We start from the raw sequence: 27,689 nt of genomic DNA, 5'->3' as shown, positions 1-27,689 counted from the left end.
CTAAATTGGAGAAAGGCCAATTTTGACAGTATTAAGCAAGAGCTTTCAAAAGCTGACTGGGGCAGATATTCACAGGTAAAGGGACGGCTGGAAAATGGGAAGCCTTCAGAAATGAGATAACGAGAATCCAGAGAAAGTATATTCCTGTTAGGGTGAAAGGAAAGGCTGGTAGGTATAGGGAATGCTGGATGACTAAAGAAATTGAGGGTTTGGTTAAGAAAAAGAAGGAAACAGATGTAAGGTATAGACAGGATAGATCGAGTGAATTCTTAGAAGAGTAGAAAGGAAGTAGGAGTATACTTAAGAGGGAAATCAGGAGGGCAAAAAGTGGACATGAGATAGCTTTGGCAAATAGAATTAAGGAGAATCCAAAGAGTTTTCACAAATACATTAGGGACAAAGGGTAACTAGGGACGGAATAGGGTTCCTCAAAGATCAGCAAGGCGGCCTTTCTGAGCAGCTGCAGGAGATGGGGGAGATTCTAAATGAGTATTTTGCATCAGTATTTACTGTGGAAAAGGATATGGAAGATATAGACTGTAGGGAAATAGAAGGTGACATCTTGAAAAATGTCCATATTACGGAGGAGGAAGTGCTGGATGTCTTGAAACAGTTAAAGGTGGATAAATCCCCAGGACCCGATCAGCGGTACCCTAGAACTCTGTGGGAAGCTAGAGAAGTGATTGCTGGGCCTCTTGCTGAGATATTTGTATCATCGATAGTCACAGGTGAGGTGCCGGAAGACTGGAGGTTGGCTAACGTGGTGCCGCTGTTTAAGAAGGGTGGTAAGGACAAGCCAAGGAACTATAGACCAGTGGGCAAGTTGTTGGAGGGAATCCTGAGGGACAGGATGTACATGTATTTGGAAAGGCAAGGGACAGTCAACATGGTTTTGTGCATGGGAAATCATGTCTCACAAACTTGATTGAGTTTTTTGAGGAAGTAACAAAGAGGATTGATGAGGGCAGAGTGGCAGATGTGATCCATATGGACTTCAATAAGGCGTTCGACTAGGTTCCCCATGGGATACTGGTTAGCAAGGTTAGATCTCATTGAATACAGTGAGAACTAGCCATTTGGATACGGAAGTGGCTCAAAGGTAGAAGACAGAGGGTGGTGGTGGAGGGTTGTTTTTCAGACTGGAGGCCTGTGACAAGTGAAGTGCCACAAGGATCAGTGCTGGGTCCTCTCCTTTTTGTTATTTACATAAATGATTTGGATGAGAGCATAAGATTGTACTGTTAGTAAGTTTGCAGATGACACCAAAATTGGAGGTGTAGTGGACAGGGAAGACGGTTCGCTCAGTTTACAACAGGATCTGGACCAGATGGGCCAATGGGCTGAGAAGTGGCAGATGGAGTTTAATTCAGATACATGCGAGGTGCTGCATTTTGGGAAACCCTAGCAGAACTTATACACTTAATGATAAGGTCCTAGGGAGTGTTGCTGAACAAAGAGACCTTGGAGTGCAGGTTCATAGCTCCTTGAAAGTGGAGTCACAGGTAGATAGGTAGTGAAGAAGGCGTTTGGTATGCTTTATTGGTCAGAGTATTGAGTACAGGAGTTGGGAGGTCATGTTGCGGCTGTACAGGACATTGGTTAGGCCACTGTTGGAATATTGTATGCAATTCTGGTCTTCTTCCTATTGGAAAGATGTTGTGAAACTTGAAAGGGTTCAGAAAAGATTTCTAAGGATGTTGCCAGGGTTGGAGGGTTTGAGTTGTTGTGAGAGGCTGAACAGGCTGGAGCTGTTTTCCCTGGAGCGTCGGAGGCTGAGGGGTGACCTTATGTAGGCTTACAAAATTAAGAGGGGCATGGATAGGGTAAATAGGTAATGTCTTTTTCCTGGGGCTGGGGAGTCCAGAACTAGAGGGCATAGGTTTAGAATGAGAGGAGAAGGATATAAAAGAGACCTACAGTGCAACGTTTTCACACAGAGTGTGGTATGTGTATGGAATGAGCTGCCAGAGGAAGTGGTGAAGGCTGGTAAAATTGTGACATTTAAGAGGCATTTGGATGGGTATAAGAATAGGAAGGGTTTGGAAGGATATGGGCCAGGTGCTGGCAGATAGGACTAAGATTGGGTTGGGATATCTGGTCGGCATGGACAGATTGGACCAAAGGGTCTGTTTCTGCACTGTACATCCCTATGATTCAACGAGTAAGAGTGACTGTCCTGAGCAAATGTCACTGTCAAACATTGGTGAATTCCACAAGGGCCATCCAGGGGTTTCCAAAATGAAGATATTGATGAGAAGTTATGTCTGGTGATCAGGCTTGGGTGCAGACATAACTGCATTACTAATAAGGACAACTACTACCAGCAGCTCTTTCACATCAGTGGGAATGGCTGTATTGGAATCGGTTGCACATCGAATATACAGGGTCTTTTGTGGATTCAGTGTTCTTAATTATTGTTGACTACCACTCAAAATAGTTGGACATGCACAGAGTCCATTCCTCAAACACAGGGATAACGACAGAAAAATGGCGTGCATCTTTCACAACACATGGTATCGCAGAAGTGTTGGTCACAGATAACAGCCCATTTTTTTACCAATTGGGAATTTGGTTATTTCTTAAAGTCGAGTAGAATTCGACATATTAGGACAGCTCCATAAAATCCATCATCCAATGGTCAGAAAGCGAGGTCCAGACTTTGAAGGCAGATTGAGAAAACAACCTACAGCCTTGCTAGGTATAAGCTATCATCGTTCATGTATGATTACAGGACCACCCTGCATGCAACTACAAGGATAGTACCAGCAGAGTTGCTAATGGGTAGAAGACCAGATTAAATCTGATCTTCCTGGATCTAAGGCGGAGGGTGAGACAACATCAGGAATGCCAATGTCGGACCCAAGACTCCATCAAGTGAGAGAGACAGTTTGATACAGGGATGAAATTTGATGTAAGAATTACTTAAATGACACTGCATGGGCAAGCAGCATGGTAGACATGAGGTCAGGACCAGTGATGTATAAAGTACAGGTGGGTGCAAAGATCCTGAATAAGCATGAGGACCACATGAAACCATGAATTCTCAAATAGTGTGGGATCAAAATATAGTCTGCTCCTTGAAATCATCAGAAATGCTGCCAGAACCCATGGATTTGCTCTCCCTGTCAAGTGTTGATGAGTGCTCAAAATCACAGATGGAAATGATGGACATAGCAGCCTTGACGTCTTTGCCGCCAGAAGAAAATGAAATTCAATCGAGGCACTCCTGGTGCCAGTGCTGAGCTCCTATGCATTACATGCAGCCTGCAGTCAGAGGAACCTGACCTGATGTTAAAATGCACCAGGCAGCTTTCCACGAAAAAGGACCGGCTCTGCCCATGGACTCAGTGGGGGAGAGAATGTAGTAACTGTGATGAGGTCAACCAACTGAACATCATAGTATATAAGTTCTCTGATTAGGGTTGGTAATTTAACGCCTGACACTATGAGGTAGTACTATAGTCAGGACTGTTCATGTGTTAATAAAGGATGACTTGGTGAAGAGATACCAGCCTCTGTGGAGTTATTTAATAATAAACAAAAATCCATTAAGACCCATTTGCTCTAAAACCATGCCTCAAAAACTGTTTTAAAGAGAAATCACCATGGCTACAGAAATACTGACAAGTTAATTAATAACTATAGACACATGCAATACATATTGGTTACAAACTTTAAAACTAGGAAAACAAACTCACAACAAATAACATTAAAATTATACATATAAATCCCATGGCTTACATCACAATGTGGATATACAGAGTATAGTGGTTAAGATGGGATAATTACAGGTGTAGATTGCCTCATAGAAATATGATGTCATGGTAATATCAGAGACCTGTCTCAAGGAAAGGCAAGACTGGATGTTAAAATATTCCTCGGTAAAAAATATAAAGAAAAATTGGAAAAAGAAAAAATGTGGAAGGGTATCCCAGTTGGTTAATGAGACATTGCAATAACTGGAGAAAGAGGATGTCCCAGAGGGTTCAAGGGCAGAATTAATTTCACTTGGAGTTTTGGACCAAGAAGTGTGCTATAACATTTCTCTGTACAGTCTATATACCACCAACTAATGTGAAGAATTTAGAGGAACAAATCTTCCAGAAATTACTGAGAGATTATATAATGAGGGAACTTTATTTATCCAAATATAAATTATAAATATAAATAGGTATAAACATAGATGGGATAGTAGTAGTGCATGGTGCAAGCGCCTCTTGATTGTGTCCAGGAGAATTTGCTGTAGCAGTATGTCTGTTTCAACAGAAAAGGATACACTGTTGGACCTGGTTCCTGGAAATGAGGTGGTTCAAGTAGATTAAGTGCCACTGGAGGAACATTTAGGAAGAAATAGTCATTATATTGTAAATAAGAGGATAATGGTAGCAAATGACAACAGTCAATACAGAAATAAGAAAATAACAGTTGGCAGAGGCTTAACTTCAATGGGACAAAAATGGAGTTGGACTGGATAGACTAGAATGAAAGGCTGGCAGGAAACATAGTATCTGAGCAAACTGGCTATGTGAAAAGAGGAGAAAATTTGGAGACAGTTAAGGTGTATTCCCTTAAATGGAAATGAAAGGACAAACAAATCCAGAGGTCACTGGATGACATAGAAATTAAGATAAAGAGAAAAATGGCAGGTACCAGATAGAAAATACAATTCAGACCTAACAGGAATATGAAAGATTCAGAAAGGAAGAGAAAAAGCATATTAGAGAAGAAAAAAAGAATTATGAGAAAAGACTGGCAGCTAATATAAAGGGAATCCCAGTCTACTATAGGCATAAGATAGTATAGGAATGGCAAAGTATGGACTAGGGCTAATCTAGGACAGAAAAGGACATTTACACATGGAGAGTGGTGCCAACTAAATTAATAATTTGCATCTGCTTTATAGAAGGAAGTGAATATTACCCAAGTCATGGTCACAAAGGTTGATCACGAGAGTCAAAGTTGATAGAAGAAATATTGGATTGACTGTTGGTACTCAAAGTTGACAATGCAATGTAACTAGCAGATGTATCCAAGGATTTTGAAAGAAGTGAGAGTAGAAGTTGCAGGGGCACTGGCCAAAATCTATCAGTTTTCCTTGGACTCAGGAGAGATGTCAGAAGAATGGAGAATTGCAAACATATTACCCTTATTCAAAAATTGCTGCACGGATAAGCCTCGCAACTACAGATTAGCTAGTTTAACATCAGTGGTGGGGAAGATTCTGGAATCAATTATTCGGGATAGAATTAGTATTCACATTGAAAAAGGTACGTTGACTAGCAAGAGCCAAGATGTATTTCTAAAGTGGAAATCATATTTAACTAGTTTGCTGGAGTTTTTCAAGAAGTAGGAATTAATCAGTATAAAGCTATTTATGTGGCTTAAATGAACATTCAGATGCCATCAAGAAGATGTGGAAAAAGTTACAGTTCATAGAATAAAAATGACAGCAGCAACACTGATACAAAATTGGTTGAGTAATAGAAAACATAGATTAATGGTCAACGGATATTTTTTGGACTGGATGAAGATTTTTAATAGAATTCCCCAGGGGTTGGTATAGGGGTTCATGCTTTTCCTGATATATATTAATGATCTGGATCATTTTATATAGCGGACAATTTTGAAGAATACAGATGATTGTAAACTGCGAGGAGAACAGGGAAGAACATCAAAAGAATATAGACATATTTGTGGAGTGGAAAGATAAGTAGCAGATGAAGTTCAATGCAGGAGAGTGTGAAGTGATGCACTTTGGATGTTCTAAAGGGGGTGCAGTAGCAGAGGGGGCTGGGTGTATATGTGCACAGATCATTGATAATGGCAGGACAAGTGGAGAGAGTAATTAATAGACCAAATAGTAAACGAATAGAGTAGAAGAGCAAGAAAATTGTGTTGAACTTATGTAAGGTACTTGTCAGATCTTAGCTGGAGTATTGTGCACAATTGTGAGTGCGACACTATAGGAAGGATATAAATGCATTGGAGAAAATACCAAAAAGGGTGAGTGGAGATCTGATAGAAATCTTCAAAATCATGAAGGGGATAGAGTAGATGGGGAGAAACTGTTCTTTTTGTAAAAGGATCAGGAACAAGAAAATACAGATTTAAAATGATTTGCAAAAGAGATGTGAGAAAAACTTTTTCACACATTGAATCATAGAATTCCTACAGTGTGGAAGCAGACCATTTGGTCCATTGAGTCCACACTGACTCTCTGAAGAGCATCCCACACAAGCCAAGCCCATCCCTGTAACCCTACACCTACCAAGGAAAATCCACTTAACTTACACATCCCTGGACACTATGACAATTTAGGATGGCCAATCCACCTAACCTGCACATCTTCAGGCTGTGGGAGGAAAGCAGAGCACCCAGAGTTAAATAAAACCCACACAGACACAGGGAGAATGTGCAAACTCCATACAGACAGTCACCTGAGACTGGGACTGAACCTGGGTCCCTGGTGCTGTTAAGTAGCAGTACTAACCACTGAAACACCATCCCATTCGAATGGTATAGGCCCAAAATGTGCTGCCTGAAAGTGTGGTAGAGGTGGGTTCAATTGAGACATTCGGAGGGTATTTGATGATTATTTAAACAGAAACAATGTGCAAAACTGTAGGGAAAAGACAGGAGAATCCCACTAAATCATGATGCTCACTTGGAGAGTTGATGCAGACATAATGGGCTGAATGATCTCTATCTGTTCCATAAACACTTTATGATCCTGTGATTTTGATTTTGCTCAAAAGGTTAAGAATTTATACAATTGATTCTCCTGAAACATTGCTTTGTCTTTCTATTCCAGTTGCTGACTGCCCAGATATGTACTTTCAGTAATTTTATTTCATATTTCTACAATTTTCAGCATTACTATTTTCTTAACATAACAAAATTGCATTTAAGTGACTCATAAATGTGAACAGAATTCTAAACCTTAATTAATGCTTTGGGGTGGGTTGATAGCACAGCTTTAGCATTAGTATGGAATAATTTTCATTTCACATTTCTGTTCAACTGCAAATCCAGAGTTATGTCTGATGTGACCCTCGAGTGAAGCTGTTATTAGAGTTCACTCAGTTCTACAGTGGCACTATGTGGACTGTAAATTGGGTATAATGTTAAACCTGATTTGAAACAAAAAATGTCCAGTCTTCAATGTGAAATTGAATATTTAACATTAAAAATTAAAATGAACATTAAACATTTGAAGAGAAGACAATCTCACCATTTTATCTCTATTAGGAAAATACTTTGTGTACAAGAATGAAACCACATACTGATCTCACTTTTGAAAAGATTAGTTACTGTACACTTGCAGCTAGGCAGAAGAAGCACTACTATCTCATCAAAATTGAATACTGTTGGATGGTATAAATGAATATTTTAAACTTTTGTCACCCATTTGAATTATGATGATATCTGTTATTTATTCATTTAACGGCTGTGCTGAATGCAATAAAGCTGGTGTAACAGAACTTTAAACGTGATGTAAAAATATCAGTTATACCTCCACGACCTTTATCATAATTCAAGTATTGACCTGTTGTCTGTATCCAAATTACTGTAGTTACATATTTCATTTTTTTTCTGGATAGCATAAATAAACAGCGTTATTTTTTTTCAAGCACGGCTTGTTCCAGAATGCGAACAGAGAAATCCATGTTCTAAAATTACTTTGTCAATCCAGCGTATAACGTGGCGTGGCAATGTTATTTCCCGAACAACCTTTCAATACTCTTTTGAACGTAACTAACTTACAGTTTTTAATTTGATTCTGCCTTAACGATACTTTTTACTGTATAATGTGCAAGAAGTAACAGCTTTACAGAGAGGGGAAGGGAATAGTGCGAATACAGTTACAGATTCATGGACAACTTTTAAGGCGCAAATAAAAATGAAGGTGTGTTTTGCTGTCCCTATTTCTGAAGTTTGATGGGAAGCAGGCTGTTGTTACATTGTGGCAGGAGAGCTGGCTGCTCAGTGTCGATGCGCTGGTTACAATAGTATTGAAGCTCTGAGAGCCAGCGAGTTGCCTGACGTAATTTAGCAATGAAAGGATACAGTCTGCTCCGTACAGTATACAACTGTCAGGCAGCGGCAGAGAGGGAGAGCGAGCGCATTGTGCCCGGAGCCGCAGCTTAGAGACGATGTGAGCAACTTCAGAAGGAAGGTTATGTCTGAGTGTGCCGGGGGGGAGGGAGGACGGAGGAGAGAGAAAGAGTAGAGGAAAAATCCACAGACAGTAAACAGTGCACTCAGCCATCGCAGAGACACGGAGTTGAGGGAGGGGGAAGAAGAGGAAACATTTGCAAGAATTGTTGTGTGCGGCAAGAAGGCGCTTTGCTCTCATTCTGGGGAGCCAGCTAAAAACATGGCGACTGTACCAGTCTACTGCATCTGTCGGTTACCTTACGACGTAACTCGATTTATGATTGAATGCGATGCGTGCAAAGACTGGTTTCACGGCAGGTAAAAGGCAGCTTTGTCCTCTCTCTCACCCCCAGCTCCCCCTCCCCCGCCCTTTTGTCCGTTTTTTGTTGTTGTTGTGGTGATCTGGTTGCCGCTGTCGGTGTATGTGTGTGTGGCGGGCGGGCCGGCCGTTGGTCGGGCGCGCGGGCGGTCTGTTAACTGTTGGCGGGAGCTGTGCAGCCCATTGACTGTGGCGACAGTTTTACAAGAAGCGAGGCCTGAGGAAGAAGGCGGCGCTGCAGACGGCTCTCTCCGGGTGACAGAAGCAATTTATCATTGTGTAAATATTCGCCTTTCTGAGAGGGACCCCCGCCCCCGCCCAGTTTGTGTTAATGAGGGGATGGGAGTGGGGGTTGAGGTTGTGGTGTGGGGGGGGGGGGGGGGGTGAAGGATGCCGTTTGTGAAGGCGATCTGTATTAAATGTTGTTTTAAGGTGTTTCCCGTGTTTTGTTTCTGATCAGTGATCCTTAAAATCTCCCGAAATAAAAAAACAGAGGTAAATGCACTTTTTTTTTGCACCGTCTAAATATGTTTACAAATCGCAAGGCGCTTTTCTTCTGCTCTCGACCGAACTGGTGGGATATTTTGGAGCAGCTCTTGGTGATTTATCTACGATTTCTGCCCCCGGGACGATTCCCGCTTTTGTTTAAATTGATAAAATAAGCGGGACCTGATCGGGCAGACGTAAATATTGACATTTTACTTGCGTTTTATTTATAGTATTTCCACGTGCGGTTTCTGAAAAAAAGTGTCAGAAGGCCTTTGCTAATGTTTCTCAATTCCTTGATTTTCAGTCCGTTTTTTTTAAAAAACGGATTTCATTGTTAACTGTCGATTAATTTCCAACTTAAATACCACCTGAAAGTTTTTTTTCATCTATGCAACGTGCCAGGAATCTGTTTCGTCTACATCTCTTGTATAATGCAAAAAAAAATGTTTGGTCTGGCAGTTTGTATCGTGGGAGTTTGAAATTATTCTTCTTAAATACCTTTAGGAACACATCATCAACACAAACTTTTCAAAGTTTTTGGCGCTTATCATGTTGTGTGAAATAGAACGTACTATTTTAATGTTTTGGTGACTTAAAATACAATTTCAGTTTAAGTATCTTCTCCCTATTAGAAACCTTTGGCCTGGTGTTTGATATATGAAGTAATTAACTTTTCGAGATTGTTTAATTATACGTTTAAGTTTTTTGTGGGTAAATAAATAGAGCAGAGATATGTGTCAACTCACCATGAAGTTGGAGTTTTCTCCTTCACTTTCTCCCATAATGAGGCCAGTCTCAATGGGACGTCAAATAATAAGTACTGAAGGATGACCATAAGGATTACTCACCTGAGGCTCAATCATGCAACACCTAGCAGCCGGTTTTAACAATTTCAGAAGAGCCCTGGAAGCCCACCAAGCTGGAAATTGATCAGAGGAGATTTAAAAGAAATAAAAATGAGAGTAATGTTTTTCATAGTTTGAGCTAAGAGATATAATAAGTTAGAAATTAAAGGTATCATTGGCTGTATTTTTAATTTTGAAATCTGTTGACTAATATTGTTGAAGCTTGATCATTTTCAAAAACAAGTATGTCATCACTGTCAAATTCTCATCAATTTAATAATATTTTGTGAATGTACAATGTTTATAATTAACTGATTTGAGCAGCAGGTTAGTAAGTAACTGGCAAACTTGTCATATTTTGATATCTGAAGCTAACTATACTTTCTTAGGTCATTAACTGGCAAACCTCTTAAACCTGCAACTACTTTTAGCAATATGTAGATTTAAGTGAATTATAACTGTTTTAAAAAATCCACAAGTAACACTAAATTTAAATTGATTTGATTGGATGCAAAGACAAGAGTAGGAAGGATTTAAAAGTTTTTGAATAAAATTTACTTTTCAGTTTATGAAGGAAATGACAGTTGCCAACAAATATAAGTATGGTATAAGTCTGTCAATTTTTAAAAAAAATTGAAATTGAGTCATTCACAGGTGATACTTTTTTGTAATAAATCAATCTGCATGTAATTAATTTAAATATATCAATGTATTTTAATGTTATTTTAAAAGCCTATCTGACTGCACTAATTCATTGCAGATTTAAGATTTGGTGTTTTGGAAATGAGCTGCGCCTGATTCACTGGTTTTGCCATGTTTAAGCTCTATCCTGAAGTGTTTATGATTTTAACACAAATTATACCAATGAGTAGTTCTTATAAAGCCAAACCTTTCACATTTTTTCTTGTATTATTATATTAAAATATCTTTCCGTATATCATTGAAAAGTGATGGACTTAACGACAAATGCATACATTGCATAGTGTCCAACATTCCTATGTTGTTGTGTCAATTTGAAGCAATTTAAAAACAATCTCACTGGTTGCAACCATCCTAATATGTGGGACAGCCATTTTGCTTTTACAAAATACAACTGAAACATAGTAATTGGGTTAGTCTTTTTAACAAAATATAAATATATTAGCTATAAATTGGTAAATTACTGTGGGTGATAATGCATTGTACCAACAAATAAAGGAGACATTTAATAGAGCACATACCACTTCAACACTACACATTTCTCAGTGTTAATGCAATTACAGTGCAGCTCTTTCTTGAGGCTTTGCCCTACCTAGTTGATGTTGTGTAACAACTAAAAGTAAAAAAAAATTTATTAAGATCTTCCATGTCACTGAGGAGGCCTGAGGCTAATCCACATCTAACAGCCTGCTCTGAAAACTCTGCCCATATTTTGGCACTTGATAAAACATCTGTCACGGCAGCTGAGTTACTCCATGGCATTCTTAAAATAACAATCAAAAACATTCAAAATAAAACAAACCACCACAATCTTGAATTTAAAAAAAATTCATCAAATCTTCCAATATTAAGAGACCCTGTTTGGTTCCACAGGTCGGCACAAACTTGAGGGCCAAAAGGTCTGTACTGCGCTGTAATATTCTATGTTTAAAAACTTCCAGGATCTAGATCTGCATCTTTGACAAAATCTATTCAGGTACTTATTGGGCTAGATACTTTATCACATTTTGTTGAAATCTGTCCATTGGGTTTTGAAACATTTGTTTACAGGCAAACAAACTAATAGCAAGAGCAAAAATATTATCTCCCACCTCCGTTAATGGAAGTAATAATGTTTTGGTGCCACTTAAGTTTATATACTAGACTATTTGGTTTCATCATGTCTTCATCTGTTCTTTGCAGAACAGTCCCTAGCTAAATCTACTACCTTATTCCTTTCCCATAAGCCTGTATTAACATCTGCTTCAGATGTTTATCAACTTTGGCCAGAAAAGATGCAATGATATCTGCCTCAACCATTCCCTGTACAAAGCATTTCGTGCTTCAACAGATTCTATGTAAGCAAATCTCTCCTGACTCTCTCTCTGCTGTCAGTGTTATGTTTAAATTAATTGCCCCCTCAACATTGACTTCAGATGAAATAGTCTTTCTCTTTTTACCCCAATCAAATGCTTCATAATTTGAAATGGTCCACCAAATCGCCTCTTAGTTTCCCAGTTCCATGGAAAATGACTGTAGAATTTCCTATCAACTAACTTCCTATCTATGGTATCTTATTTGTGAGACTGCTGTAGAGTCTTTAAGGATTAGAGTTTTTTCAAAACTAGGTGCCAAAAGTACATACCAAAGTACCCTAACTACCACCTGAAGGAGGTTATTACTAGCTATTTGCTCTTGTACTCGGTGCTCGTGTTTTTAAGCTTTAAAAGGTATTGGTGTTTCTATGGTTTTGTGTTAACTTGAATTTTTAATGAAATTTGTATTTAATCCTCGGTCTCCCTGTTTACCCATAACTTTTGGTGTCTTTCCATTGAGGTCATACATCTTCACATTGACAATAAACTCTGTGTGACATTCTCTTCATGCTAGATAGGATAGATTTCAAACAGGTATGAGTCTCAGAAACTTGGTCTCTATGGGGCACTCTGGGTCATCAGGAACAGTAACTATTCAACTAGTCTGTAAACTCATGACTGGCATATTCTCCACTATACCATTATCATCAATCTGGGTGATCAATCTTGATTCAGTGCAGAGGATAGGTCAGCAGCAGCAGCATTAGGCATTCCAAAAAAATGAGGTATCAACCTGATGAAACTACAACTAGGATTACTTGTATTTCAAACATGTGCTAGACAGAGTGAAATGATCCCACAAGCAGTCCTGCCATATTTGATCATGAATCTGATCATAAACATCTAACTGGAGGAATAAACTCGACTAATATCCTTATCCTCAATGATGTGTTGGGCTCCTCCATCAATGAAACAGATAAGGCTGAAGCATTTGCTGTTCCAGCAGAAGTGGCAAGTTTCGGTTCATTTCAGATTCCTCCTGAGCTCCCCATTATGCACAGATCTAGTCTTCAGCCAATTTGATTTAATTCACATGATATTAAGAAGTGGCTGAGGGTACTGGAAACTGCAAAACTTCTGGCCCCTGATAATATTCTAGGACTGGTACTAAAGATTTGTGTTCCAGAACTAGCTGCACCCCTTGCCAAACTGTTCCAGTAGGGTTACAGCACCAGCGACTACCTGACAATGTGGAAAATTGTTCAGGTATGTCCTTCACTCAAATACCAGAACAAAGCCAACCCAGCCAGTTACCACCCCATCAGTCTAATCTCAATCATGTGTGTTCTCCTGCTCTTTGGATGCTGCCTGACCTGCTGTCTTTTCCAGCATCACACTCGACTGTTATGTCCACCATCTGGTCCTCATTTTCTCCCTGTTGGAGAGTGTAGACAAGTGGCATGCTGTCAAGTGGCACTTAACTCAGCCAAATCCTGCCCACTGATGCTCAATTTGTATTTGTCAGGGCTACTCGTCTCCTGATTTCATTACAACTTTGTTCAATACATGGACAAATGAGCTGAACATTTGATATAACAAGACAGCATTTGATGAATGAGGCCCAGGAGTGCTAGCAACACTGGTGTCAGGGGAATCAGGGGAAACTCTGTAGTTGGAGTCATACTTGGATTAAAGGAAGCTGATTGTTGAAGGCCATTCATCTCAGCCACAATATATCTCTGAAGTAGTTTCTCAGGTTAGTGTTCTAGGACCAAGCAGTTTCCAATTTAACAGCTGGCAGGATACTTTGATGTTCTGGATAAAGTAACTGAGGGTGTTGCTAAGTTTTCAGGTAGCATAGGATAGGTGGAGGGACAGTTGGTGTTGAGGTGGCGGGAGGCTACAGAAAGAGTTGGACAGCATGGACAAAGAAATGACAGATGGAATACAATGCGAAAAAGTGTGAGGTTATGCATTTTGATGGGAAAAATAAAGATTGTTTTCTAAATGGGAAAGGCTTCGGAAATCTGAAACACAAAAGGGACTTGGGAGTCCTAATTCAGGATTCTCTTAAGATTAACATGCAGGTTCAGGCAGCTACGAAGACAAATATAGTGTTAGCATTCGTTTCAAGAAGGCTAGAATGCAACAGTAGGGATGTACTGCTGAAGCTGTAGAGAGCTCTGATCAGACCACATTTGGAATATTGTGAACAATTTTGGTCCTGTGTCTAAGGAAGAATATGCTGTTTTTGGAGGAGATGCATAAGAATGATCCCAGGGATGAAGGGCTTTTCATATGGAGTGGCAGAGTGTGGTGCTGGAAAGGCACAGCTGGTTAGGCAGCATCCGAGGAGCAGGAGAGTCAACGTTTCGGGCATAAGCCTTTCAACAACATCTGCAGCATCTGCAGTCCTCACTTTCTCCTGGCTTTTCATATGGGGAAGAGTTGAGGACTCTGAGACTGTACTAGATGGTGTTTAGAAGGACAAGGAGAATCTCATTGAAACTTACAGAATACTGAGAGGTCTAGATAGAGCAAACATGGGAGATATTTCCACTATTCGGAGAGACTATGATCCGAGGGCATAGCCTCAGAGTGAAGAAACGACCCTTTGGAACTGAGATGAGAAGGAACTTCTTCACCCAGAGGGTGGTGCATCTGTGAAACACTTTGCTGCAGAAAGCTGTGGAGGCCAAGCCTTTGAGTGCATTTAAGGCAGAGATAGTTAAGTTCTTGATTAGTAAAGGATCAAAGGTTATGAGGAGAAGGCAGGAAAATGGGGTTGAGAAACATATCAGCCAAGGTGGGGCACACTTAATATGCTGAATGACCTAATTCTGCTCCTATAACAATGATCTTGTGGATAAAGGCAGCAGGTCTATGAGGACATCATCTGGAAATTCCCCTCAAAGCTGTACATGCATCCTAATTTGGAACCATATTACTGTCATATTGCTGAGTCCAAATTCTGGAACTCCTTTCCTCACAGCTCTGTGAGTGCGCCAATAGCCATTGTAGGTGGCACGGTGGCACAGTGGTTAGCACTGCTGCCTCACAGCGCCAGAGACCCGGGTTCAATTCCTGCCTCAGGCGACTGACTGTGTGGAGTTTGCACGTTCTCCCCGTGTCTGCGTAGGTTTCCTCTGGGTGCTCCGGTTTCCTCCCACAGTCCAAAGATGTGCGGGATAGGTGAATTGGCCATGCTAAATTGCCCATAGTGTTAGGTAATAGGTAAAATGTAGGGGTATGGGTGGGTTGCGCTTCGGCGGGTCAGTGTGGACTTGTTGGGCCGAAGGGCCTGTTTCCACACTGTAAGTAATCTAACCTAATCTACCGACATGGTTCAAGAAGGAGGTTCACTATCACATTCTCAAGGGCAATGAGCAATAAGTATTGGCTTAGTCAGCATTAGTTGCATTCTGTGAATGAATTTTAAAAATATTCTATTTTTTGCTTCCCAAAATGCAATACCTCTCCTTTCTTCAAATGATACTTGACCTATTCTGCTAACTTGTTTGTTGTCATTCTACAGTCCCTTACAGTTTCCTTCATGTGCAACAAACCGCAGATCAAATTATGATGTATACTCTTTACCTAAGTCCATGTCGTTAATATAGTGAGAACAGATGTGTAATTCAGCATCCGGAGACATATGACTTTCAACTTTTCACCAACTTTAGTAATATCTATTCACATTAATTTTTTGTTTGGCGTCTGGCTGATAATTTTAGTTCATTGTATATTCCTGAATTTTTGTAGCAACCCCCTTCCTCTCTTTTCCTATGTTGTGTGCACACTTTCATCTGTGTTATTGATGATAAATTCTTTCAAAATAACTTATTAAATTTAAAGTCTGGTTGAAGATTTGTAGCTCGGGTGTCCGTTGTTGTGGTTCTGTTCGCCGAGCTGGAAGTTTTTGCTGCAAACGTTTCGTTCCCTGGCTAGGGAACATCATCAGTGCTATTGGAGCCTCCTGTGAAGCGCTGCTTTGATGTTTCTTCCGGTATTTATAGTGGTTTGTTCTTGCCGCTTCCGGGTGTCAGTTTCAGCTGTAGTAGTTTGTATGTGGGGTCCAGGTCGATGTGTCTGTTGATGGATGTTCTTGCCGCTTCCGGGTGTCAGTTTCATTGTAGTGGTTTGTATATGGGGTCCAGGTCCATGTGTCTGTTAATGGAGTTTGTGGATGAATGCCATGCCTCTAGGAATTCCCTGGCTGTTCTCTGTCTGGCTTGTCCTATGATGGTAGTGTTTTCCCAGTCAAATTCATGTTCCTGGTTGTCTGAGTGTATGGCTACTAGGGATAGCTGGTCGTGTCGTTTTGTGGCTAGCTGATGTTCGTGGATGCGGATTGTTAGCTGTCTTCCTGTTTGTCCTATATAGTGTTTTGTGCAGTCCTTGCATGGTATTTTGTAAACTACGTTAGTTTGGCTCGTGCTGGCTATTGGGTCCTTTGTTCTAGTGAGTTGTTGTCTGAGTGTGGAAGTTGGCTTGTGTGCTGTTATGAGTCCTAAGGGTCGCAGTAGTCTGGCTGTCAGTTCTGAGACGCTCCTGACATATGGTAGTGTGGCTAGTCCTTTTGGTTGTGGCATGTCCTCGTTCCGTGGTCTATCTCTTAGGCATCTGGTTTACCTATAAATTTACCTATAAATGAAATGTTTGTCAGCCCTAATTTCTCTTACCCATTGACATTATGGTCAGTTTAGTTTTTTTTATGATAATGAAAATGTGATCTTAAATGCATGTAATCTAAAGATAGGATGCAAGTTAGTTTTACATCTGTCTGCCGATTCTGGGTAATCCAAGATGGAGGACGGAAAAAATGTCTGGCTGCAACAAGCTCCTTTTTTGAGGTATTTTAGGTGCTAGAGGTGATTTACTCGAATTGCAGGAGCAGCAATTACTGTTCTATATGCTGTTGCATTGTTTTGGAACTTTGGGGAAAAAAGTCAAAACAATAGCAGTTTTAAAAGGGAGAAGAACAGACAAAGGAAGCACATGGTGAGGTCATTCCAGGATATAGAGAGTGAGAACCTGCACAGTTGGTGTTTGATGTTTTGAATTCGTGTATCACTGGACCTCGGAGTGATCTGGGTAAATTATCAAACAGTGAAATTCACAACTGATCTTGGAGGAAATGTTGGGCGAAGTTCACAGCACAGAATCAGATAAGTTAATCGTTGTTTTAAGTGTGGCCTACAGAGGATCTGCAGTAGTGAGTAGAGTAGGTTCTTTCTTGATTATATGTTTTTGGAGATATGTCTCTTGATTAAACTTAAAATATAAGCCATAACTATTCATTTAATCTAGGGCAGTGTTTGTAGAGGGATAAGACGGTGTTATTTTCTGGGTCTATAGATTGTGAAGGAGCAAAAATGGTCTTTAATAGAGTGATATGTACTTCTTGTCAGATGTGGGAGTTTAAAGAGAGTTTAAAGGTTACAGCGGATTATATCTGCCATAAATGCTGCTGGCTGTGAAGCTTATCAGATCGAATGGATCAGTTGGAGAGGCAGTTAGAAACAATGAGGAATTTGCAACAGTATGTGATGGATGGCAGTTTTAGGAAGCTTGGAAAGTCTCAGATACAGTCACATAGATGGGTTAACCCCAGGAAAGGTAAGAGAGGTAGGTAGCTAGTACAGGAGTCTTTTGTGGATATGCCCATTTCAAACAGGTATGCTGTTTTGGAAAATGTAGGGGGTGATGGATTTTCAGGGGAATGTAGCACGAACAGCCAAGTTTCTGGTATTGAGACTGGTTCCAATGCAATGAGGGGTTGCATCGGGTTCCAAGAGATCAATTGTGTTAGGGGATACTCTAGTTCGAGGTATAGACAGACGTTTCTGTGGCCAGCAGCAAAAATAGCAGAATGGTGTGTTGCTTCCCTGGTGCCAGGATCAAGGATGTCTCAGAGAGGGTGCAGAATGTTCTCACAAGGGAAAGGGGTCAGCAAGAGGTCATTGTCCACATTGGAACCAATGACATAGGAAGGGAAAAGGTTGAGATTTTGAAGGGAGATTACAGAGAGTTAGGCAGAAATTTAAAAAGGAAGTCCTCGAGAGTAGTAATATCTGGATTACTCCCAGTGCTACAAGCTAGCAAGGGCAAGAATGGAGAAGAGAGCAGATGAATGCATGGCTGAGGAGCTGGTGAATGGGGGAAGGATTCACATTTTTGGACCATTGGAATCTCTTTTGGGGTAGAAGTGACCTGTACAAGAAGGACGGATTGCACCTAAATTGGAAGGGGACTAATATTCTGGCAGTGAGATTTGCTAGAGCTGCTCGGGAGGATTTAAACTAGTAAGGTGGCGGTGAGGAGAGAGGAGGTGGACTCGGAGATAGTGAGGAAAGAGATCAATCTGAGACTGGTTCAGTTGAGAACAGAAGCGAGTCATACAGTCAGGGCAGGCAGGGACAAGGTAGGACTAATAAATTAAACTGTATTTATTTCAATGCAAGGGGCCTAACAGGGAAGGCAGATGAATTCAAGGAATGGTTAGGAACATGGGGCTGGGATATCATAGCAATTACTGAAACATGGCTCAGGGATGGTCAGAACTGGCAAACTGGCAGCTTAATGTTCCAGGATACAAATGCTACAGGAAGCATAGAAATGGAAGGGGGTGGGAGGATGGCGTGGGTTGGCTGTTTTGATAAGGGATAGCATTACAGCTGTGCTGAGGGAGGATATTCCTGGAAATACATCCAGGGAAGTTATTTGGGTGGAATTGAGAAATAAGAAAGGGATGATAACCGTCTTGGAATTGTATTATAAACCCCCTAATAGTCAGAGGGAAATTGAGAAACAAACTTTTAAGGAGATCTCAGTTATCTGTAAGAATAATAGGATGGTTATGGTAGGGGATTTTAACTTTCCAAACATAGACTGGGACAACCATAGTGTTAATGGTTTAGACGGAGTGAAATTTAAGTGTGTATAAGAACATTTTCTGATTGAGTATGTGGATCTACCTACTAGAGAAGGTGCAAAACTTGACTTACTGTTGGGAAATAAGGCAGGGCAGGTGACTGAGGTGTTATTGGGGGAGCACTTTGGGGCCAGTGACCATAATTCTAAAAGATCTAAAAGCTGATGTTCTAAATTGGAGAAAAGCCAATTTTGACAGTATTAGGCAAGAACGTTCGAAAGCTGATTGGTAACAGGTAAAGGGACAGCTGGAAAATGGGAAGCCTTCAGAAATGCGATAACGAGAATCCAGAGAAAGTATATTTCTGTTAGGGTGAAAGGAAAGGATGGTAGGTATAGGGAATGCTGGATAACTTAAGAAATTGAGGGTTTGGTTATGAAAAAGAAGGAAGCATGGTATAGACAGGATAGATCGAGTGAATCCTTAGAAGAGTATAAAGGAAGAAGGAATATACTTAAGAGGGATAGCTTTGGCAAATAGAATTAAGGAGAATCCAAAGAGTTTTCACAAATACATTAAGGACAAAAGGGTAACTCGGGAGAGAATAGGGCCTCTCAAAGATCAGCAAGGTGGCCTTTGTGTGGATCTGCAGGAGATGGGGGAGATTCTAAATGAGTATTTTGCATCAGTATTTACTGTGGAAAAGGATATGGAAGATATAGACTGTAGGGAAATAGATGGTGACATCTTGAAAAATGTCCATATTACCGAGGATGTCTTGAGACAGTGCTGGATGTCTTGAAACAGTTAAAGGTGGATAAATCCCCGGGACCTGATCAGCTGAACTCTGTGGGAAGCTAGAGAAGTGATTGCTGGGCCTCTTGCTGAGATATTTGTTTCGTCAATAGTCACAGGTGAGGTGCCAGAAGACTGGAGGTTGGCTAATCTGGTGCTGCTGTTTAAGAAGGGTGGTAAGGACAAGCCAGAGAACTATAAACCAGTGAGCCTGACGTCGGTGGTGGGCAAGTTGTTGGAGTGAATCTTGAGGGACAGGATGTACATGCATTTGGAAAGGCAAAGACTGATTAGAGATAATAAACATGGTTTTGTGTGTGGGAAATCTTGTCTCACAAAATTGATTGACTTTTTTGAAGAAGTAACAAAGAGGATTGATTAGGGCAGAGCGGTAGATGTGATCTATGTGGACTTCAGTAAAGTGTTCGACAAGGTTCTCCATGGGAGACTGATTAGCAAGGTTAGATCCCATGGAATACAGGGAGAACTAGCCATTTGGATACAGAACTGGCTCAAAGGTAGAAGACAGAGGGTGGTGGTGGAGGGATGTTTTTCAGACTGGAGGCCTGTGATCAGTGGAGTGCCACAAGGATCGGTGCTGGGTCCTCTACTTTTTGTCATTTACATAAATGATTTGGATGTGAGCATAAGATGTACTGTTAGTAAGTTTGCAGATGACACCAAAATTGGAGGTGTAGTGGACAGCGAAGAGGGTTACCTCAGATTACAACAGGATCTTGACCAGATGGGCCAATAGGCTGAGAAGTGGCAGATGGAGTTTAATTCAGATAAATGAGATGTGCTGCATTTTGGAAAAGCAAATCTTAGCAGGACTTATACACTTAATGGTAAGGTCCTAGGGAGTGTTGCTGAACAAAGAGACCTTGGATTGCAGGTTCATAGCTCCTTGAAAGTGGAGTCGCAGGTAGATAGGATAGTAAAGAAGGTGTTTGGTATGCTTTCCTTTATTCGTCAGAGTATTGAGTACAGGAGTTGGGAGGTCATGTTGCAGCTGTACAGGACATTGGTTAAGCCACTGTTGGAATATTGTATGCAATTCTGGTCTTCTTCCTATTGGAAAGATGTTGTGAAACTTGAAAGGGTTCAGAAAAGATTGACAAGGATGTTGCCAGAGTTGGAGGATCTGAGCTAGAGGGAGAGGCTGAACAGGCTGGGGTTGTTTTCCTGGAGCGTCGGAGGCTGAGGGGTGACCTTATGGAGGTTTACAAAATTATGAGTGGCATGGATAGGGTAAATAGGCAAAGTCTTTACTTTGGCGTCAGGGAGTCCAGAACTAAAGGGCATAGGTTTAGGTTGAGTGGGGAAAGATATAAAAGAGACCTAAGGGGCAACCTTTTTACACAGAGGATGGTATGTGTCTGGAATGAGCTGCCAGAAGAAGTGGTGGAGACTAATGCAATAGCAACATTTAAGAGGCATTTGGATGGGTATATGAATAGGTAGGGTTTGGAGGAATACAGGCTGGGTGCTGGCAGGTGGGACTAGATTGTTTGGATATGTGATCGGCATGGACGGGTTGGACCGAAAAATCTGTTTCCATGCTGTACATCCCTATGACTCTTTGGGGAAATGTCAATATATCAAAGATGTAATAGCAGAGGGTTTAGAATAGCATTATATAATTAAGCATAGTCAGTGCATTTTCATGAAGGAAATCATGCTTGACAAATCTATTAGAATTTCTTGAAGTAATGAGCTGGATGGATCAGGTCAACCAGTAGATGTCATATATTTAGATTTCCAAAATGTGTTTGATAAAGAGTATAAAAATAGGGAATGAAAGCAAAATGAATGCTCAGCAGGTCTGCCTATACCAGTGTGAGAGAAATAGAATTAATGTTTTGAATCTGATGTCAATCCTCCTCCCTAACACTAGCAAAGACTTGCTAAAACTTTACAGGGCACTTATCAGACTACCCCTAGAATACTGTTCACAGTTTCCCTACTGAAGGAAAAATATACTGGATTTGGAGGCAGCCCCGATAAGGTTCACTTGGTTGACCCCCGGTATGGAGGGATTGTCATAGGAGGAGAAATTGAATATGGTTGGACCTGTGCTCATTGGAGCTTATAAAGATAAGGGCCAAATGTATTGAAACATATAAGATTCTTTCGGCTTGAATATTCTAGGACAGTAGGTGAGAAATCTGGCAATGCATTTCTTAACATTGTGAGCAAGTTGTTCCATTTTCAAACTGAGTTTTGGGTGTTGAGATGTAATTCTCAGTAAGAGGCAGCAAGATGCCTAACAGTGGGCATTATTGCATGTTATTGGCCTAAGTAACTGCAAAGCTCAGCTCATTAATATTCAGCTTGCTGTTCTACCACCTACCCAGAAGGAAACTAGATGTGAACAATTCCTGATGTGGACATCAGCTCACTGTCTGCTCTTCCAAATCGCTGTCTTGGAGACCAGATAACAACATCTCAGATCATGCTCCTGGTCATGGGCAGCACTCATACCCAATCCATGCACGTTGGCATTAGACACCTGCCAGCCGCCAGGACTCTTGTGGCACCTAACCCCTATACTTATAGTACACTTCTGCACTTTAAGGCTACCCTTTGGGTCACACCACTGACTAGCGTTGAAATGGAGCTGTGAGGACCCTTTTCTGCAGTGACAGGCACTTGGTTCACTTATTGGTCCAGGTTGCATTTGAGGTCTGTTTGTTTTCATTCTTTCAGACCTTCACCTTTAGCCTACCTGTATTCTCACAGCATTCCTGCTTTGCCTTCACTTGCTTTGCCTCTTGTGCTTTGATACCCCTAGACATACCTGCCAGATTCACAGCTTTGCTGTTTATGGCAAAAACAAAACAGGAAGTTTGTCATGGTTGTCAGCAGTCCTTAGTAATGAAAAAGGGAGACACTCTGCAGTAAAGGGGTCTGTTGCGTATTCAGTTGGCTGAGTGTTGCCCCTTTGGGAGAACAAGTCAGCTAATCCAGAACAGGAGCTAGGAGAGGCAGTCTAGGATTGACTGTGGAGCTGAGACAACTCACAATAATGTATTCCCTGTTCTTATTTACCCTCAGCCTATATTCTAATTTTGGTTCCAGTGAACCAGAAACACAGCAACCGACAATGAGGATTGGCTTCGTGAGCATACAAGGAACGGCTGAGGATCCTGGGATTGTACTCATTGGAGTTTAGAAGGTTAAGGGGAGATCTAATAGAAACTTATAAGATAATACATAGCTTGGTGGACGCTAAGAAATTGTTTCTGTTAGGCAGGGAGACTAGGACCCGTGGGCACAGCCTTAAAATCAGAGGGGGTCAATTCAGAACAGAAATGCGGAGACATCTTCAGCCAGAGAGTGGTGGACCTGTGGAATTCATTGCCACGGAGTGCAGTGGAGGCCGGGAGCTAAATGTCTTCAAGACAGAGATTGATAAATTCTTGATGTCACAAGGAATTAAGGGCTATGGGGAGAAGGCGGGTAAGTGAAGGTGAAATGCCCATCAGCCATGATTAAATGGCGGAGTGGACTCAATGGGCCGAATGGCCTTAGTTCCACTCCTATGTCTTATGTCTTATGGCTTCGGGCTATAAACTGTGTGAGAGCACCTTTTTTTTGTCGGGAGGAAGGATGTCACCTGCACTTCAAAAACGTTGTGGAATTCTGGAGGTAATGTCAAAAGAAGTGATTGTGAGCTGACTCATGCTGTGGTTGACACCAGGGAAAATGAAAAACACTGGGGAGCAGGCTGAGAGTGGCTGCCATGAAGGGACTAGGGCTATAACTGAAGGCTGAAGAGAGGAGTACTCACCTGGGAACTTACTGTAGCCATCACAGAGAGAGGTCGCGAAGGAACTCGGGCTGCAGCCTGGAAAAGCGGTGCACTGACACAGTTGGTGAAGTAGTGGCCGGTGGAGATAGTGCTCCCTGAGTGGCCTTGGTTGTTGAATGGCTACTATGTCAAGTGGCGGAATGATAAAAAGGCAGACAGTTTGGAGTGATGGGACCGTTTGTTAGAGACAGAATTTTGGACCCTGCACACTGAACATTTTGATGTGTATTTAAAGGTGAATAACATGGATGAAAACATAATGGTGCTGGTTTTCTTGAGTACCATTGGGAGCAAGACCTTCACAATTCTAAGGAGTCTGGTGCAACCAGAGAAACCTGCAGAGAAGACATAACTCCGCAGTTGTTTGCAAAGTTCTTGTTATTTTGCACTAAAGCCCCAGGTTGGCACAGTGGTTAGTACTGTTGCCTCACAGCTTTGGGTGACTGTCTGTCTGGAGTTTGCATGTTGGTCCTTGAGTCTGTGTGGTTGCCTCTGGGTGCTTCAGGTTAGGTGGATTGGCCACGCTAATTGCCCATCGTGTCTAGGGATGTGCACATTAGGTTGATTTGCCATTGTAAATGCAGAGTTACAGGGATAGAGTGTGATCTGGGTCTGGGTGCGATGCTGCTTGGAGGGTCGGTGCAGACTCAGTGTGTTGAATTGCCTCTTTCTACAGTATAGGGATCTATCACCGAATGTTTCTGATTTTATGAAAATGTATATAGCGTGAAGGAGAATTCATTGCCCAATTTTTGACCACCTTAATGAAGTTAGTGGAGCATTGCGAATTCGGAGGGTTCCTCCAAAGTGCCTTGCGGGACTGTTTGTGACCTCTGACACACAGCCATTTAACGGAAACCAAAAATAAGGAGACATCTGAATTTCAAGGCAACTTTTGAAATTGCTACCTCGATTGTGTCGGCTCTCAGAGAAACAACACAATTGAGTGACGATCCCTGGGGACATAAAGTAGTGGAAACTCCGAGTGAGATAACAATGGTACAGTGCCTTTGATGTGGAAAGAATGGTCACAAGGAGTCAATGTGTTGGACTCGAGAAGCCCAGTGCCACAGGTGTAAGTGAGTGTGCTATATTGCCCATAATTGCTAGATGCAGCGCAAACAAGACAAGGTATGTCTAAAGTAGATAATTCAGCGGGCAGTTCATGAGGTACATGACCCAACCAGGGAGTAGACTGTGAGTCAGCTGTGTCTATGGGAGTCAGCAGACTTTGGGTTAAACATCCTGTTGATATGGGGTAAAATTGATCGTTTGTGGATTCTTGCCAAATTAAAGGGTAAGGCAGTAAAGGTGGAAGTGGATATGGATGCAATGTGTCTCTGAACCTGAAACAGTATATTGGGAAAGGTTGAAGGCACTACCACTGAAGACTGTCAAGATTACACTACGGACGTTCACAGAGCAAGTGATGTCACTAAAGGGTAACAGTACTCTCCAGCTAAGGGTTCAGTTTGCCGAACTGCCTCTGTATATAATGAAAGGTGACTCCCTGCATTATTTGGATACATAAGGTTAAAGGAATTAAAGTTAAATTGAGATTTGGATAATAGATTGGTGGATGCAAAAGGAAATTTGCAAGATATTTTGGACATTTATAAGGATGTCTTTCATGGAACCTTGGGAGGAGAATAAAAGAATTAGAAATTAAAACAGAAATTGCTGGAAAAGCTGAGCTGGTCTAGCAGCATCTGTGGACAGAAATTTTGATTTCTGTCTTTGTTTCTGATATACAGTTTCCACAGTTCTTTTGGTTTTTATTTAATTAGAAATTAGTTTGGTTGAAGTAGAAGGCTCATCCGAGGAGTCTGAAGGCCCATCCAATACTGTATGCCATGAGCCTAAAGTGAAGGCAGAACTGATATACTGCTGCACCTGGGAGCATTGGAACCACTAACCTCCAGTGAATGGACCACTCCAATTGCCCTAGTCTTATATACAGTTGCTGTGAGGATTTGTGGTGATATTAAGGTCACAGTCAACCCAGTCCTGTGTGTGATCAATATCACTTTTACTCATTGAGGACCTGTTCAGTGGATTGGCCGGGAAAAGAAATTTTAAAAAATGGATGTGCTGCAGGCCTACTTGCAGATGAGTCTTGCGAAGGAATCCCAGCTGCTGCTGCTGATAGTGACCACACAGTGTACCCGACAAGCAACTGACTTTTGGCATCGTATCAGTGTTGGCTCTTTTCCAGAGGATGATGGACCAAATTGAATGGATTGCCAGGTGTCCAGTGTTACCTGGATAATATTTTGGTTACTGGATCCTCAGAAGAGGAGCATTTGAAAAATCTTGAAACAAGCCGAAAAAGGTTGCAGGAACACAGCCTACGAGTAAAAAGGGAGAATAGAGTACTCAGTCATATATAAGAACATGGAAACTATACTGTAGGCCCCTAGACCAGATAATATGTCTCAACTGCCATCATTGTTGGGACTTGTAAATTTACTATGGCAAGTTCCTATCTAATCTGGCAACTATACTAAAACTCTGCATCGGTTGGTGGGAAAAGGGTGACCTTGGAAATGTACGTAGGAACATAAGGAAGTTTTTCTGGAGGTGAAGTATGCCCTAAAAAAGGGTCAGAAGTACTGATTCATTTCGACCCAAAGTTGCCACTAAAGTTGGAGCGTGATGTCTTGCCATATGAGGTTGGCACTGTAATGTCACACATACTGCCAAATGGAGAGAAAAGGCACATTGCGTTCACATTGGGTTCACGAACGAAGATGGAGGAGTATGCTGAAGTGGAAAAAGAAGGATTGAGTATTGTGGTTGGTCTTGAGAAGTTCACCCATTTCCTTTACAGCAGGCAATATGTGTTGCTGACAGACAATAAGCCGCTTTAAGCTCCATTTGTACCTGTGTACAGAGATACAGTCAACAGTGGCAGAAATGGGCACTGGCTCTGTCGGCCTACTCATTTGAAATCAGAAACCGACAGTCGGAGAAGCCCTGCAGTGCAGACGGTTACTGCTACTGGGAAGTTAGGATGTTCCTGACTGGAACTTGGAAAATATATACTTTTCCCAGGAAGACAAGCTGCTGGTGTCAGCAGGTCAAATGCAGAACGCTACCTAGAATGACCCCGTCTTGACCTTAGTAGTGGGTTTGGTCCTGAGAGGAAGGACTTATCATAGAAACCGTCCTTATTTATCCAAGAGGCGGGTTTTGTCGGTATCACACAGGCATTTAATTTGGGGAATGAGAGTTGTTATTCCCACCGGGAAGAAGAAAGGTGCTGGGACCTAAACGGTGAGAAAATTCATAAAGCCAAAGTACAAAGGTATCTGGGAGTGCTAGTCGAGGATTCTCTAAAGGTAAACATGCAGGTTGAGTCCGTGATTAAGAAAGCGAATGCAATGTTGTCATTTATCTCAAGAGGGTTGGAATATAAAAACACCGTTGTGCTACTGAGACTTTATAAAGCTCTGGTTAGGCCCCATTTGGAGTACTGTGTCCAGGTTTGGTCCCCACACCTCAGGAAGGACATATTGGCACTGGAGCGTGTCCAGCGGAGATTCACACGGATGATCCCTGGAATGGTAGATCTAACATACGAGGAACAGCTGAGGATCCAGGGATTGTATTCATTGGAATTTAGAAGATTAAGGGGAGATTTACTAGAAACTTACAAGATAATACATGGCTTGGAAAGGGTGGACGCTAGGAAATTGTTTCCATTAGGCGAGGAGACTAGGACCCGTGGAATTAGAGGGAGTAAATTCAGAACAGAGACATTTCTTCAGCCAAAGAGTGGTGGGCCTGTGGAATTCATTGCCGCGGAGTGCAGTGGAGACCGAGATGCTAAATGTCTTCAAGGCAGAGATTGATAAATTCTTGATGTCACAAGGAATTAAGGGCTATGGGGAGAACGCTCGTAAGTGGAGTTGAAATGCCCATCAGCCAGATTGAATGGCGGAGTGGACTTGATGAGCCGAATGGCCTTACTTCCACTCCTATGTCTTATGGTCTTATGGGACAAGTTCACCAAGGGAACCCCGGTATGGCGCAAACGAAAGAAATAGCTAGGAGCTATTTTTGGTGGCCGAATGAGGACTCCAAATTCAGGAGAAAGCAGGACCATGCAAATCCTGTGCTTTAGAAAAGAAGGTGCTGCTATTGTCATTCCTTCATCCATAGGGGTGGCCTCACCATGGCAACAGATTCACATTAATTTTGTGGGACCATGCGAGAAACACCTGTTACTAGCGGTCGTGGGTGCCCACTCCAAGCGGTAGCAGTCTAGGACCGAATGTGAAACTGAGAGAATGCACAATAAATTATTCCCTGTCCTAATTTATCCTCCATCCACCTCATGTTCTGTTTCTGGTTCTTATGAACGACAAACACAATAGGGTTTTGAAATACTTAGCCACAG

General features: G+C 41.6%; 1 protein-coding gene across 1 annotated transcript in view; it reads left to right on the top strand.

Moving 5' to 3' along the window:
• The first annotated feature begins 8,061 nt into the window (after window positions 1-8,061).
• The window catches only part of phf2 (PHD finger protein 2), a 153,382-nt gene continuing 133,754 nt past the window's right edge, over window positions 8,062-27,689 (top strand). The window contains exon 1 of the mRNA XM_060835559.1: window positions 8,062-8,475. Coding sequence (XP_060691542.1) covers window positions 8,378-8,475 — 98 coding nt within the window. The 5' untranslated portion in view covers window positions 8,062-8,377. The remainder of the gene's footprint in view (window positions 8,476-27,689) is intronic.

This window comes from Hemiscyllium ocellatum, chromosome 14 (assembly GCF_020745735.1).
Source record: "Hemiscyllium ocellatum isolate sHemOce1 chromosome 14, sHemOce1.pat.X.cur, whole genome shotgun sequence".
Classification (NCBI taxonomy): domain Eukaryota; kingdom Metazoa; phylum Chordata; class Chondrichthyes; order Orectolobiformes; family Hemiscylliidae; genus Hemiscyllium; species Hemiscyllium ocellatum.
The sequence above is the reverse complement of the archived record's forward strand: the minus strand, read 5'-3'. Positions and strand labels throughout refer to the sequence as shown.